Source organism: Typopeltis vanoorti, chromosome 18 (genome assembly GCF_054136105.1).
Source record: "Typopeltis vanoorti isolate ZY-2024b chromosome 18, IOZ_Tvanoo_1.0, whole genome shotgun sequence".
Lineage (NCBI taxonomy): Eukaryota > Metazoa > Arthropoda > Arachnida > Uropygi > Thelyphonidae > Typopeltis > Typopeltis vanoorti.
The window spans coordinates 54,061,396-54,077,637 of record NC_143566.1 but is presented as its reverse complement, the minus strand read 5'-3'; the positions used below and the strand labels follow the sequence as shown (position 1 = coordinate 54,077,637).

At 37.5% G+C, this 16,242-nt stretch overlaps 1 protein-coding gene across 1 annotated transcript in view; it reads left to right on the top strand.

Annotated features, from left to right (window-relative positions):
* Positions 1–16,242, top strand: part of LOC150096673 (twitchin-like) — a 2,440,784-nt gene that overhangs the window by 1,162,501 nt on the left and 1,262,041 nt on the right. Inside the window, exons 61-62 of the mRNA XM_090408679.1 lie at positions 7,896–8,072; positions 15,318–15,440. Of these exons, the coding sequence (XP_090264805.1) occupies positions 7,896–8,072; positions 15,318–15,440 (300 nt within the window). The remainder of the gene's footprint in view (positions 1–7,895; positions 8,073–15,317; positions 15,441–16,242) is intronic.

Sequence of the window (16,242 nt, the reverse complement as noted above, 5' to 3'; positions counted from 1 at the left end):
CAGTCCATGATTCTTGATAGTCTCCTCCACACCCATAATTCAAATGAATCAATTCACTTTCTATTTTTCTTCTTATTAATCTAGCTTTCACATAAAAGTTAGAACTGTCAAAGCAATGGAAATACCATTGCTTTGACAGTTCTAACTTTCATGGTCTTACTCACACCTCTATGTTTTATAATTTTTATCAGGTTTAACATCGCTTTTTTCCCCTCTGACCATCCTTCTTTTAATTTCATCTTCACATTATTTCTGATTCTGGACCCCAGTAAATCATAACTTTCAACAATTTCTATTTTCTCCCTCTATTATAAATTCATTTAAAGTGCCAGAAGCGATGATTTTTGTTTTGCTAGTGTTTAAATTGAGCTCAGCTTTGTTACTTTCCATCTAACCCAATAGAATCAACCACTCCAGATCTGCATTAGTTTCTGCTATGAGGGTTGTATCATCTGCATATATTAAATTATTTATTTTTCTACCACCAATTTTAATTTCAGCTGGATCTTTGTCTAAATCAGCCATTTTCATAACATATTCACTATAAATATTAAAAAGGTATGGTGACAGTATACAACCCTGCTGCACCTCTTTTTCCACTCAAACACTATCTGTTTCTCCAAAGACTGTTTTAACTGAAGCTTCTTGGTTGTCATACAGCTTTCTTATCAAGAGAGTTAGATGTTCAAGAACTCCCATTAATCTCATGATCCACACAATCAAAAGGTTTCTTATAATCAGTAAAACAGATGAATACTTCCTTCTGAAATTCTCTTGTTCTTTTCATAATCCATCTCATGTTTGCTATTTGGCCTCTAGTTCCTCTACTTCTCCTAAAGCCTGCCTCTTCTTGTGGCATTTCTCTATTCACATATGACTCCAACCTTTGTTGATCACTTTCAGCATAGCTTTATTTGCATGTGAAATTAAAGTCTGTAATTCTCATAATTTCCGGCATTTAATTTTTTGGGGATTGGGATGAATACTATGAATACTAACGTTTTCCAATCTCTAGGCCAGTATATTTTCTTCCAAACCTGTTGACAAATTTCAGTCAATATATTTACTACTTCATCCCCAGCTGCTCTCAATAATTCCACTGACACACCATCAGCTCCAGGAGCTTTTCCCTTTTGTAGCTGTCCCATTGCTGATATCACTTCACTTTTCATTATCATGGGTTCCTCAACAAATTCTCCTTCAATATTATTATCTTTCTTGTACAAAATCCTCTACATACTCTTTCCATCTTTCACCACTTCTTCTTCCATCAGACATTTACCTGAATTACTTTCTACAACTCCTTATCTAGGAATGAACTTCCATGTAACATCATTTATTTTTCTAAACAGTTCTCTTGTTGTACCCAGAATATTGCTTTCTTCAATTTCCTTGGACCTTTTGTTTAGATGTTTTTACTTATCTTTCTTAGCCTGTCTTTGGAAATCTGCACTCAGTTGTCTAACCCATTCTCTGTTTCTCTGAAGTTTCATTTTCTTCTTTCCTCTACTATTTGAATAGAAGCTATTCAAATAGCAGAGGAATTTTGTTTCTTCTTTCAGTTCTTCTAATTCTCTTCCTGTCTTCTCCAAAGTTTTTAATTTCTTTCTGACTTCTACTTTAAATACTTCATTTATAGGATCTAAATCAAATCTGATACTATCCTTTTGTTTTTTCTTAGCCCTTAATTTCAATTTAACTTCAGTTATCAAATCTTGGTGGGACCTGGGTAAATTTTTGTTGGCCTGGTTGGCCGAGTGTTTAGCTTGTCCACTCCCCAGCCAAGAGGCTGCAGGTTCAAATCCTGCCATGGGCATGGATGTTTGCGATTGTCCTACAAACTTCTTGTGGAAAGGGAATCTGTGGCCCTACCACTTATTTTAGGAGAAAACTTCACTCCCAAAATCATGTGAGTACGGGAGTGACCATACTGCGTCTACAGATGTCAAATGTGAAAATTGTATTTATTTTTTTATCAATAATTCATGATCTGTCCCACAGTCTGCACCAGATGGTGTTTTGCTTCTTGGATAGCACTTCTGCACTTTCTGTTGGTAACAATATAATCTATCCGATTTCTGTATTCTCCATTAGGTGAAGTTCATGTGTACAGTTTTTTTTATGTTGTTAGAAGCAAGTGTTTGCAATAAAGCACTGTTTCTCAACAAAAAACTCCAACATCCTTTCTCCTGCTTCATTCCTCAGCCCTAAACAAACTTTCCAATGATGATGACTCATTCTATTTTTTCACCCATTTTTGCATTCCAATTACCTAGTATCAAAAGAAAATCTGTTTTATCAGTACTGTATACTACTTGTTGCAAGCTGCTGTAAAATTCTTCTACCTCATCATTTGAATCTATAGTGGGTGCATACATCTGTATGAGTGTAACATTCACTGGGTATGCCTTTATTCTGATTAGAATTATTCTATCAGACACTGAGTTGTAACCCAAAAGCAAAACGTATTTTCTGTGTTCTCTTCGACTATGAATGCTACTTCATTTCTTCAAAGGTTTTCATGTCCAGAGTAATAACACCATGAAATCTGGTGTCAAGTGACCCATTCCTGTCCATCTCAGTTCATTGATTCCTAACATATTAACTCTCGAGTTCTTCTCATTTCTTTCTTCACCAGTACAATTTTCCCTTGATACATAGTTCTTACATTCCATGTTCCTATTTTCTGTACATCGGCAATACAGAGGTGTCTTCTTCTGAGATTAACTCTATCAGAAGTTGAGCTTCTAGAAGGCTTTGATCCAGCTTCATCATTCATATTAATTTCATTTGAAATTCCTCTCTGCTCTTCCCCAGTTGGCATTTCATTGACTTCTGACCTGGGTGTCCCATTTTCCAACACTATATCACAATAACTTAATCCTCTATTCATAAGATTTTCTTGGTAAAATATATACAGAAGTAGTTTGCTATTGCCTTCTTCTGTGTTTGTTTACCCTACTAAGTAAGCTAAACAAACTGCAAGAGATGAAGAAAAGTAAAATAGGAAAAATTGAGGGGGGGGGGCAACACAGAAAGAAAGAAGAGTAGGGTCAAGTCTACAGATAATATAATAGATATATATTACATGAAATAAGGCATGGTCCAGCATCAGGTGCCTTGGGTTCACCACTCCTATACTCACTAAAGTGAGCCCTTGAGTTGCTATCATACTTAAATATATCAGTGTGGTAATGTATTGGTGAAACAGCATACATTTTGTATATACATATATTCTTAGTGATAACCATCACATGAACAAGTGAAATTATTTAGTTTGAACTCAGTTTAAGTTATTTGCACTTTATTGATTATTGTATATTTCCTACTCATGATCAATTTCTTTCTGTTATTACTTATACCTAAATATATTTTGAAATTATTATTATTATTATTATTAAACAAGACCTCATGGAGTCAAACACTCATCAGGGAGGTCCTTTTATCACACACACATCTCATCATACCATGTCTTAAAAACACTCAAACTCCTTGCAGACACCACACTCTCAGGCAAGGCATTCAAATCATTCACAACTCTGCACGAAAAAAAACCTGCCTCTCACTCCCCTACTCACACCCTCTTTATACAGTTTCCAGGGATGACCTCTGGTTCTCCCCTGATCTCCCACTATTCTCTGTAGAACTTCTCCACCATTGATCTTATAACAACCCCTTACCAACTTGTAGGTCTATATCATATCTCCCCTCTTCCTTCTCTCCACCAGACTGCAAATTACATCTTCTCAATCTTTCCTCATACTCAACATTCCAGAGGTCAGAAACTACCTTAGTCAGTCGCCTTTGGACCCTTTCCAACATCTCTTCATCCTTCTGAAAACCCGCTGACCAAATCTGGGTACAATAGTCCATGTGTGGCCTAATCAAAGCCTTATACGATGGAACAAGAATCTCCCTCCTTCTACACGTCAGTGTCCTCCGCATCATTCCCAGAAGTCTTTGAGTTGTCTTCACAATTTTTGCGATGTGTCCCCTAAATTTTAGATCCTTATCCACTATCACCCCCAGATCTCTTATTTCCTCTACTTACAACAATATATTCTCACCAAGCATAAATTCTGCATCCCATCTTTGTTTTCCAAATTTTAAAAGCTTACATTTTGCAACATTGAACTCACATCCCCATTTGCTTGCCCAATCACTCAATTTATTCAAGTGTTCTTGCAAGGCCACAACATCTTCACTACTCTTTATGGTTCGTCCCAACTTTGCATCATCTGCAAACAACTGAATATCTCCATCCAAATCTTCGCCAGTATCATTAATATGCAAGCTAAATAGTAATGGCCCTAAAACAGACCCCTGAGGCACTCCACTAGTGGCTTTCCTTTTCCTGGATATCGCATCTGCATACACAACTTGTTGATACCTATCAGATAGCCAGTCTCCAATCCAATGCACTAATCTAATATCCAACACCATCTGCTCTAGTTTGACTGTCAACTTATCATGAGGTACTCTATCAAAAGCTTTTGCGAAATCCAAGTATATTACTGTGTATCCTTCTCCTCTGTCCAAGGAAGCAGTCACTTTATTGTAATAAGTAAGTAGATTACAAAAACATGACTTCCCTTTAGCAAATCCATGCTGTCCATCAAAGATTATACCATTGTTGTCAACCCAACTCTGGATCCTAGTTCTCACAAGCCTCTCCCACAACTTAACCACAACACCTGACACAGAGATAGGCCTATAGTTTGATGCTTGAGTTCGATCACCTCCTTTATGAAGTGGCACAATCTTGCCCTCCTTCCTCTCTTTAGGAACTTGACCAAGTGCAAGACTCGTATTAAAAAAATATGTCAAGGCAGGTGTCAACTCTCTGGCACATTCCTTCAGAATACGCGGTGATATATTATCAAGTCCCACAGCCTTATTTATATCTAGTTTACTCAACTCCCCATACACCTCTTGCCCACCTACAGTCAGTCTCTCCTCTTCATCATTAACTGCTCTCAATCTCTCCATGAAGTCACATTCACAAGATTGAAAGATCTTTATGAACTGCTCATTAAGTATCTCCACCACACATTCTGCATCAGCTGTCTTTATACCATTTTCTCCAATCAATGTCATCCTTCCATAATTATTCTTTCTTTTGTTGGCTACATATCGAAAGAACTTCCTACAATTCTTTTTGGCTTCATTAGCTAACTGCTTTTCATACCTCTCTTTAGCTACTCCCAGACCAATTTCATGAGGTCTTTGTAGACCTCATGAAATTGGTTACGTCCACTTCTCCTATGCTGCCTCCACAATGCCCTTTTTCTCTGTATCGCATGCTTAATCTCTTTATTCATCCATCTCACAACTACCTTATTTCACCTTCTCGCCCGTGGAATACATTTAGACATTGCATCTACTAAATAGTTTTTGAAACTACCCCAAGCTGCATTGATCTCTTTTCCAGCTAACTCCTCATTCCATGCTACACCTGCAAGTTGTCTCCTGAGCTCTTCATAATCCCCCCCCCCCTTGTAGTTCTATATATACCCTTTTTTTACAGGGGTCCTTGCACTGCTGGCAACCACCCAGGTAATCACCTCATGGTCACTTTCACCAATTGGTGGATGTTTTGACACCTCGTTTATAATTACATCCTCTGATGAGATGACCAAATTCAAGACCCTTAATCCTCGTTTGCCCTCTGTTACATACTCTCTGAGGTAGTTATCCCTCAAAAACTCAAGAAACTCATTTTCTTTTCTTCCAGTTGCTATCTCTTCATTCCAGTCTATATTGCCATAATTAAAATCACCCATAATGATCACCCTTTTCTTATTTGCTTGGCTTATTTGACTATACATATCACTATCACCACCATCCACATTACCAGGTCTATAACAAAATCCCACCAAGTATTTGATTCTATTCACTTCTATATCACACCATATTGCCTCAAAACCACTGGCCCTATTTCCCTCTTGCATCTCTACCTTGTATGGACATAAGTCTTTGTCTATCATCAATAGCACTCCTCCTCCCTTTTTACCCTTTCTGTCCTCACGAAACATATCATACCCTTCCATCTCTATTCCTGTCAGGATGTCGTCCTCATCTAACCATGTCTCACTTATTCCGACAATCTTTGGGTGAACAGACGCAATTAGTGCAACCATTTCATCCGCTTTGTTTCTTATACTTCTAGCATTGGTGTACAAACACAACAGCTCATTTCTGGATCTACAGCTAGTTCCACTGATACCACTCATTCGATGTGATCTCTCCGTGCTGGACTGGGGCCATTTTCCTTTTCTGCTTCTTCATTTTAGAACCCTTTTCAATTTCATCTGTTTCCTCTTGATCCCTGGTCATCCTATTTCTTTCCTGCCTACACATGCTCTCACCTCCTCTTGGAGCATCCACCTTTCTCACGCTGTGTATCCCTGTCCACCCTGGGCCTCCCCGTTTCCCTGCTCCTCTTGTACACCCATTCTCTCATTTTCTATACTCATACCACTCACCTCTCCATTCATTTCCACTTCTTCAATCTCTCCTGTCTTACTCTCCTGCTCTTCCACATCACTCCCCTCTCGATCTGATTCATTCTCTCTATTCACTTCTCTACTTTCCAGCAGCAGTCTCTCCAAGCGACTCACACGATAACCACTCAAATGCAGTCCATCACTCCCATACAGCTCACTTCGTCCCTGAAACTCATTCCACACATTAACAAACTGTACTTCCATCTCCTCACACATTTCAGCCAGAATATCATTCATAATCCTTGCTCTCCGCCTCATTTCACCTCAATCATACCTAGGCAACACACTGACTACACTTCCTGTCACACTATTCTCTTTTATCTTTCCAAGCAGCCTCCTGATATTCATTTGACATGCTCTTTGTTTTGTCTCAGATCATTTGTACCAATTAATACTATTAACTGTTTTGCTCGCTCCCACCTCATATCCAATGCCTCAATCGCTCTACTCATTTTACCACCTGGAAAACATACCTTGTGCATTTTATCCTCTAGCACACCTTTAATAATGGAGTTACCATACTATGCCACTTGCTCATCTTTCGTTAACTCTTTCATTCCATCATGATTTATTTTAATAGTTTTGACCTGAATTCTCTTAATTTCATTTCGCATCCATTTCATTTCTTGCATCATCCAATCCAATTGACTTTCCAAATCTTGCGACACATTATCTCTATCATTAAATCTTTCTAACTTTCTAACTCTTGTGCTCCTCTTCTCACTTTCCCTCTCATTCATCCTTCTTTGTCTCCGTACTTTCGGTCCAACATACATCCAACTTTCACTATCATTCTTCTCACTTTCACTCTCATTTATCTTTCTTTGTTTCCATACTTTTGGACTAACATGCATCCAACTTTCGCTATCATTCTTCTCACTTTTACTCTCATCTTTCTTTGTTTCAGTACTTTCAGTCCAACTTTCGCCATCATTCATTCTTTTTTCGCTATCATTTATGCTTTCGATTTTTTTCACTTGCGATTTCTGCATCACACGATTTCTACTTTCATTCGTTCTCTCAATTTTGTTTCCTTCCACCTCACTTTCTTCCCTTTTAACATCCGTTACGGTTTTCAAATTGCTATTTTTCTTTTTTCCTGATTTTTTAACATTTTTTTCCTGTCTTTCACACAATCCTACTCTTTCAAACGTCCGCTCATGACACAATCAGTACTAACACTTTCTGTCATCAATTTCATATTTGCATTCATCAGTTCCTCGTTCAGGTCACACTTCGCACACACCCTTCTTCCATCCACACTAAACATCCACAAATCATTTATGTAATCGAAGGAATACATATAACAGACCTCACACTTAACGAAACGACTGAAGTTAAAAAGTGAATAAGTGATTAAGCATTTCTTTTTATTCATTCCTTTTACAGACAAGCCTACTGCTCCCGAAGGACCACTAGAGATTTCTGATGTGCACAAAAATGGCTGTAAATTGAAGTGGAAGCGCCCTAAAGATGATGGTGGCATTCCAATTCAGTGTTATGAAGTTGAAAAGCTGGATTCTGATACTGGAACATGGCTTCCTGTAGGAAAAACAAAAGAGCCTGGTAAGCTGTTTTTCTAACGTTGCTTAAAACATATCTCATGAAATTATATATATATATTATACATGAATTAGACTGAATTAGAAACTTCTATTTAATGTAGTGTTGGATCTCCATTAGACTGCCAATACCAATCCTCTTCAAAATCCTGTTCATAGTTCAGTGAGATATAGGTCTAGAATGGCCTTCATTAAATGCTTTGGTCAATTGCAGCACAGAGGAAGTTCTGTTTGTCTTCTCAAGTGTTCTCAGATGACAGTGAACTTATTCCTGACAGACTCTCATAGGATCATATTTATACCTATTAGACAAGTAATGTGGATTATTTTTCCACTAATAACAATAGAGAAATAACAATAATAGACATAATCCAAGAAAGAAGACTGCAATGGTTTGGCCATGTGACCAGAATGACAGGAAAGATTACTATCAAAAACCCTGAATACAATAATGGAAGGTAAAAGATCCAAAGGGGGGCCCAGAATTAGATGGATAGACAAAATAAAAGAGGACCTGAAAACCAAATTACAACAAGCGACACCAAACTGGACAGAATTATTCAGACTTTCCAGGGACAGACAGAAGTGGAAAGAGTTCATTTGGCCTCATCATCATCCACATAGATGATGGAAGAGAGAAGAAGAAGAAGAAGAAGAATTTAACCTCAGGATATCTCACTTTTTGAGAAACCAGTCAGCTCTGCTGCTTTCAAAATCATAGCTTGAGCCAAATGGGCACCTAAAATAAGCCCTATATTGAACCCACGAACAATCCTTGGTTTTTCTCATTCTGATCAACATATTTGTTGATTAATAACTAACAGCATTCTTAAATAGTTGCCTAAAACATGTGGTGATGCGCGTGACACCAAGTATTTTGCATATATGCTGTGTAAGTGATGTCTACATTCATCTGTGCAATGGTTTCTTATTTAGTGGCTGGTATGTGTATCTTTTATGTGTAAAGTCATGGAATTTTATTATTATTATTATTATTATTCAGGCCTCCATGGAGTCAAAAGACTCATCGTGGGAGGTCCTTCCTAAGAAACACAAAGTCTATCATACCACTCCTTAAACTCATTGACTGTTCTTGCTCTCACCACTCCATCAGACAATGCATTCCATGGTTCAACCATCGTCCATGCAAAGAAACCACTCCTCACCCTCTTGCTCACAGTTTCCTTTCGTAACTTTCAGGGATAGCCTCTTGTAATCACTCTTTCCTGCTGTTCAACCAAGCGAAAGAACTCCCCAGTGTCAACTCTGTAACCACCTCTCAACAGTTTAAAAGTCTCAACCATATCATCTCTTCTTCTTCTAATCCACCAAACTCTGCAGTCCACATTCCCTCAGCCGATCCTCATAACTATCATTGTACAGTCCTGAAACCATCTTTGCTATCCGCCTTTGTGCCCTTTCCACAGTTAATTTATCCCCTTCAAGTCCTGGGGACCAAATCTGAGAACAATAGTCCAAGTGTGGTCTGATCAGGGTCTTATACAATGGAATGATAACTATTTTATCGCTGCAGGTCAGCATCCTTCTCATTATTGCAGCAATCCTCTGTGTTACTTTCACCACCTTTGCAATATGTCCCCTAAATTTCAGGTTTCTGTCAATCGTCAACACCAGATCTCTTGTCTCCCCTACTTCCTCCAGTATAACTCCTCCATTTTCCATGAAATATCTTATAAAAACAGATAAATCATTATATAAATGCTGTAAAAGTTCTCAGTTTTCCAGTAAAAGTGGAAATTTATAAAAACAGAATGAATTCACTGACATTTACCTTTGTTAGTAATCTGATCTGGACTAGTCACCAGTAGTCTCAACATTTATAAGGCATTTGATTGGGTCTAGCACCTGACCAATGCCTCAGATCTGCTTTACAAACTATCATCCTGTGGTTTGCCTTCAATGTTTTACAGTTGAGTTGCCAACTTCATCTATAGTTGCCCATACCTCCAAGTGTAGCATCTCTTTGTAGTGAAGGGGACCATCCAGTGATGGTATTGGCTCTTTTCGTTCTTATTCCTGTACTGCACTTTTCCTCCAATCTTGTCTTTCTTGGTATCCTAACTTCCAGACCACCATCACTGTAATCTAATGCATTGCAGTTATGATCTGTAGACATTTGGAGACAGTATGGTAGTCTTCCACTACTATATAAATAAGAATAAATAGGTTGGGAGTGAAATGGATGTGCAGCCTTATTAAGCTAGAGATCCACAAGAAGAAGATGATGTGGAAAGAATATCGTGAGAATAAGAGTGAGAGGAGTTATGAAATATATAAAGCTCATGCCAGAAAAGTAACGATTGTGAAAAGCTAAAATGGAGTATGAAAAGAAATTGGCCATGCAAGCTAAAGGCAATCCAAAAGAATTTTATCGTTATGCCGCAAACAAAAGAAAAAAATGAATGTGGAAGAATAACTTTATTGAATGGTACACAGGGGTCGGAAGCTAAGGAGATTGTTCAGTTAATGAGTACTCACTTTGCTAAGATATATCAACCAGGTGTATGTAGCATGATGCATGGTGCTACTGCTACGTTGGATGAAGAGTTAGATGTTCATGAAAATGAGGTTGAAGAGCTCTTGCATAACCTGGATAAGAATTTGTCAATAGCGACAGATGGAATATATGCCCATTTGTTAAAGGAATGTTCAGCTGAAATGGCTAGGCCTTTCACACATTTGTATAACTTGAGTCTCAGCTCAGGAATGATACCGCAGGAATGGAAGGAATGTATGATAGTTACATTGCACAAGGGTGGTGCAAAAATTGATGTGTCTAATTACCAACCTATTAGTATCTCTGGTGTGGTAGTGAAGATTTTAGAGAAGTTGGTAAGAACTCGCATACAGAAATGGATAGATAAGTGTTCTATACTCTGCAGGAAACAGCATGGGTTTACTAAAGGAAGATCATGTTTTAGCAATTTGCTCACATTTTATAACAATGTTATGGCCAATTTGGATAAAGGGAATGGATACACAATGATAATGTTGGATTTTTCTAAGGCATTTGATAGGATACCACACGATAGGCTGTTGTGTAAACTGGAGAATATGGGATTGGAACATAATCTATTGACTTGGATCAGGAGATGGTTGACAGACAGATAACAAAAAATGTGGTACACAATGGGTGTGAATCTGCCAGATTTAAGGTAACCAGTGGTGTGCCTTAGGGTTGAGTCCTTGGGCCATTATTGTTCAATCTATACATTAATGTCATCAAGCAGGGTCTATCATCAGATTTGCAATTGTTTGCTGATGATCAATGCAATCAGGGATGCTACTGATATTCAGCAATTATAAAATGATTTGAATAGACTGGAAATCTGGACAAACGAAAATGGCTGGCAGTTTAATGTTAGTAAGTGTAAAGTTATGCACTTTGGTGTGATTAGAATTCCAGCAGCATATTATATTAGCAGGGTTATGCCACAAGAAACTGAAGAGGCAAGGAATCTTGGTGTATTGGTGGATAAGAATTTAAAGTTCAAAGGTTACATAGCAGAAGTTGCAAATACAACTCAGAGGATTATTATTATTATTCCAGACAACTCCAAGGCGTCGACAGACTCATCGAAGGAGGCCCTAACATCATGTCAAGAACAACTATTTGACATTCACACAGTATCTATCATACCTTGCCTTGAACTCATTCACGGTCGTAGCACCCACAACAGACTCTGGCAGCTTATTCCACTCATTCACCACTCTCCAAGTAAAAAACCTAGCTCTAACACCCCTGCTAACCACATTCTAGCCCAGCTTCCATGTATGGCCCCTAGTCCTCCCACCACCAGTCCTATTCTCAAAAATATCTTCTGGATTAATCTTATAGAAACCCTTCAGTAATTTGAATGTCTCAATCATATCAATCCTTTTCTGCCTATCGACCAGTTTTTGCAACCTACAAATCTTCAACCTGTTCTCATAAGGTTCATTCCACAGACCTGCTATCATCTTAGTCACTTGTCTCTGGATCCTCTCCACCTCCTCCCCATCAAGAAGAAACCCTGGTGCCCATATCTGGGCACAGTAGTCTAGATGGGGTCTTATCAAGGCTTGATACAGAGGAACAATAACTTGTTTGTCTTTGCTTTTTAAAGTATTTTTCAGAAGCTAAGTGATATGATGAGCTGATTTAGCCACTTTTGTGATGTGGCCCCTAAACTTCAACTCCTTATTCACCAACACTCCCAAATCCCTGGCCTCATCAATCTCCTGGAGTTCCACCAATTCCACCAATGTGATATACTGGTGCTATTCTTTTCACCCCAAAATGCATAACCTTACATTTTGCTACATTAAATTGACATCCATTTTTCCTAGCCCAGTCCTCCAAATTATCCAAATCATCCTGTAAAATTTTGACATCCTATGCACTCACAATCTCTACCCAACTTTGCATCATCAGCAAACAAGTGAACACTTCCTCTCAGATCCTTTCTTATATCAATGATGAACAAATTGAAAACTAGTGGTCCAAGAACAGAGCCCTGCGGCACACCACTAGTCACAAGCTGTCTTTTGGACTCTACTCCTGAATAAATCACTCTCTGAATCTCTCCATCAACCACCCTCCTATCCATCTCACCAACCCTATATCCATCCCCATCTGCTCCAGTTTACTGATTAGAGTTCCATGTGGTATCCTGTCAAAGGCCTTGGCAAGGTCCAGTAGAATCACTGTAAACCCATTACCTTTATCCAGTTCAGCTGTAACTGTGTTATAAAACATGAGCAAGTTACTGAGGCATGATCTACCCTTCACAAAACCATGCTGTCCCCCATACAATATCCCATTTTCATCTATCCAATCCTGTATTCTTTTCTTGACTAATTTCTCCAAGACCTTGACAATGATTCCTGATATGCTAATTGGTCGGTAATTTACAACAGCAGTCATGGAACCTCCTTTATTTAGTGGAACTATTTTCCCCTCTTTCCATCCCCTTGGGACTAACCCAGATCCGAGGATAATTGCTATGTTGAAGCGAACCTTGACATGTAAGGATAAGGAGGTAATTTTGCCTCTTTATAAGGCTTTGATAAGACCACACTTGGATTACTGTGCACAGATTTGGTCTCCCAGGTTCCAAGGGGATAAAGAAGCTGTGGAAAGGGTGCAAAGAAGAGTTACAAAGATTATATGCAGATTATGGGATTTAGATTATGAGGACAGATTGCAAATATGTGGATTACAGACTCTGGGTTAACAGGAGAAAGAGGGATGATATGATTAGAGGTCAATAAACTTTTGAATCGGTGTTATAGCATTTCAAATGATGAAATTTTTTATTATATGGAAGGCGGGGAGAGAACATGGGGGTCATTCATGTAAGATAAGGTTGTTCTCAATCAAGAAAGGGTTAAGAGCTAGGTTTTTCTCCCAGAGAGCAGTGAGCGAGTGGATTAATTTGCCCTTATGGGTAGTGAGTGCATCTAGTGTAAATGAATTTAAGGGAAGGTATGATAACTGGGTTGGATAATTTACAGTCTCCCTCAATGAGTCCTTGACTCCCTGGAGGTCTCAGATAATAGTAATAATAAGAATAAAAAATAAATGAACCCATCGACTCTTCCACTAGATGATAAAACAATAAATATACGAAGTGCCCTAGAAAGATCCAATTTGATGCCATCTAAGATATTTTTCCTGATGAAGAAGCAATGATAGGCACTCATCTGTGATTACTTCTTCTGCTAAAATTCTCCAAAAAAGAAAAAAAAAAATCTGAGGCTAGTGAAAACAAAATCTCTCAACACAGATGATACCGCAAAAAAGAAATAAGAAAGAAACATCTGCCATTGAAACATTTCTACGATGAAATTGTTGTGGATGCTGTCAAAACACCAATGACATCTAGGCATCCATATGAAACATACCAGAAGCCGAATGCTTTATTTATTTATTTATTCATATGGCATGAATAACAAAAAAAAAAAACATGCAGTACAATACACTGTCATTTTAAAAACATATTAAATTAAAAGTAATTTTAGAGTGAGATAGAGGTGAATAGAATGAAATACTTTATTGGATGTTGCTATAGACCAGGTAATGTGGAGGGTGGCAGGGACGAATTCTCCATGCTTGCTGCACAATTGTAGAATTGCACAGCAAGCAAATTCTTGAGAAAGAAGTAATATTTATTTGTTAATAAATGCATGCATTTATAAGCATTCCATTTGGGCTTTAGTTTTTGTAGACAGAAGACGTCTTAAGCTTGTGTGGCAATAATTGAGCTTTGTGTTGTGTTGCAGGCCGATGCTTGCTCATCTAGTCAAAGCTACCTTGGCTTGCTCAGTTGTGTGAGCTTCCAGGTCCTCGCTACAGCGCTGTGATTTCATGCACACGCATAGCCATTTCCCCTCTCTTCATCCCATTAGTATTTCCCCATAATGTAAAGCACACATCCTTTGAAGAAAAAAAAAAGCTTTTTTGAATTTCTTGATAATCAGTTCCCAACACTAAAAGAGTCTTTCTCTTTTCATTTAAAAGAAAAGAAGGCAAGGATGTTAGATAGTCAAAGATTCTTAGAAAGAATTTTCCTGTCAGTTATTTTTAATGACACTGTTGTGAAAGAAAACTCTTCAGTATTCACTCCTACAATGAAATGTCTAGTTTTGAAGTGTCTCTTTGATGTTTTGTTATGTTTGTATAATATTGGATGAGGAGGGGGGGGGGTATTATTTGCTTTGCACAGTTAGTTTCATCTCAGTCATCTGATAATGTTCAATGAATACAAATTCTTTTCTTTATTTTGTCATGCTGGCTATGTTTTCCAGGAAAGGTGTACTTTTAGATATTATCTTAATTACTATATATATATTACTTATATATATACACTGAAAGAAATAGATTGTTTTCCAGTCAACATAGCTTTGGTTTTGATCTATGCACATGCTACAATTTGAGGCCTGTCTACCTGATATGCAAACAGAAAGACTGAGGCAATTTCTCATGTCTCATGACTTACATGACATAGACATGTATGAGATGAGAAGATATATATATCTGTGCCTGGCATGAACATGTTAAGACATAAAATTTTCATTCCTTTCTCCTCTGTGTTCCATGATTAACTGTTACTTTCATTCCCCTCTGACTGTAACCTTTTTGAATAAAATAATTTTCACAAAACACACACACATTAATAACAAGGTGGCATAAATTATTTATTGATCTTGTGAAAACTTTTCTTATTTATTCATTTTCTTTTTTTAGCTATGGAAATAAATGGACTAACTCCTGGAAAAGATTATAAATTTAGAGTTAGAGCAGTAAATAAAGAAGGGGAATCAGAGCCATTAGAAGCACAAAAATCAGTAACTGCCAAAAATCCTTACGGTAAGCATTTTAGATTTCATTATAAGCATTAGAAAAGAAGTTTAAATCATAAACATATTTGTATTATTCTTAATCTGAGTTCCAGTAATCTCAACAGTCTTAACCTATATGTCTACATTAATGATAATGTATGCACACATTAATGTAGACATATTTTTATGCCATATGAACACATACACACACACACATAGAATGATTCACAGCTCTACAAGAACAAAATAAATACGGTATATTAACTGCTTAAATGGCACACTAAATTTCAGACAAGCATTTTCAGAACACAAAAATTATTGTGTAATTTTTGTGGTCTGAGTAATTGTCAAAACATCTCAAAATTATAATGTGAAATAACCATCATCATCATTATTATTATTATTAAACAAGACCTCATGGAGTCAAAGACTCATCTGGGAGGTCCTTTTATCACACACAGATCTCATCATACCATGCCTTAAACACACTCAAACTCCTTGCAGACACCACACTCTCAGGCAAGGCATTCTAATCATTCACAACTCTGCACGAAAAAAACCTGCCTCTCACTCCCCTACTCACACCCTCTTTATACAGTTTCCAGGGATGACCTCTGGTTCTTCCAGGCTTTATTCTTTTAGCTGTAAGAGAGTCTTGTAAAGTGAGTTATAAAATAAAAGCCTGTCATGATATCTGAATTTTGGAGTACGAGTTTTTTTTTTTTTTTTAATATTGTTTTGAAATCAGTACAATTTTTTAAAATGGAGGAAATGTGCTTTTGTCAACTGTTTGTAAAGTTGATAATATGATGAGTTATAAATCAGATATA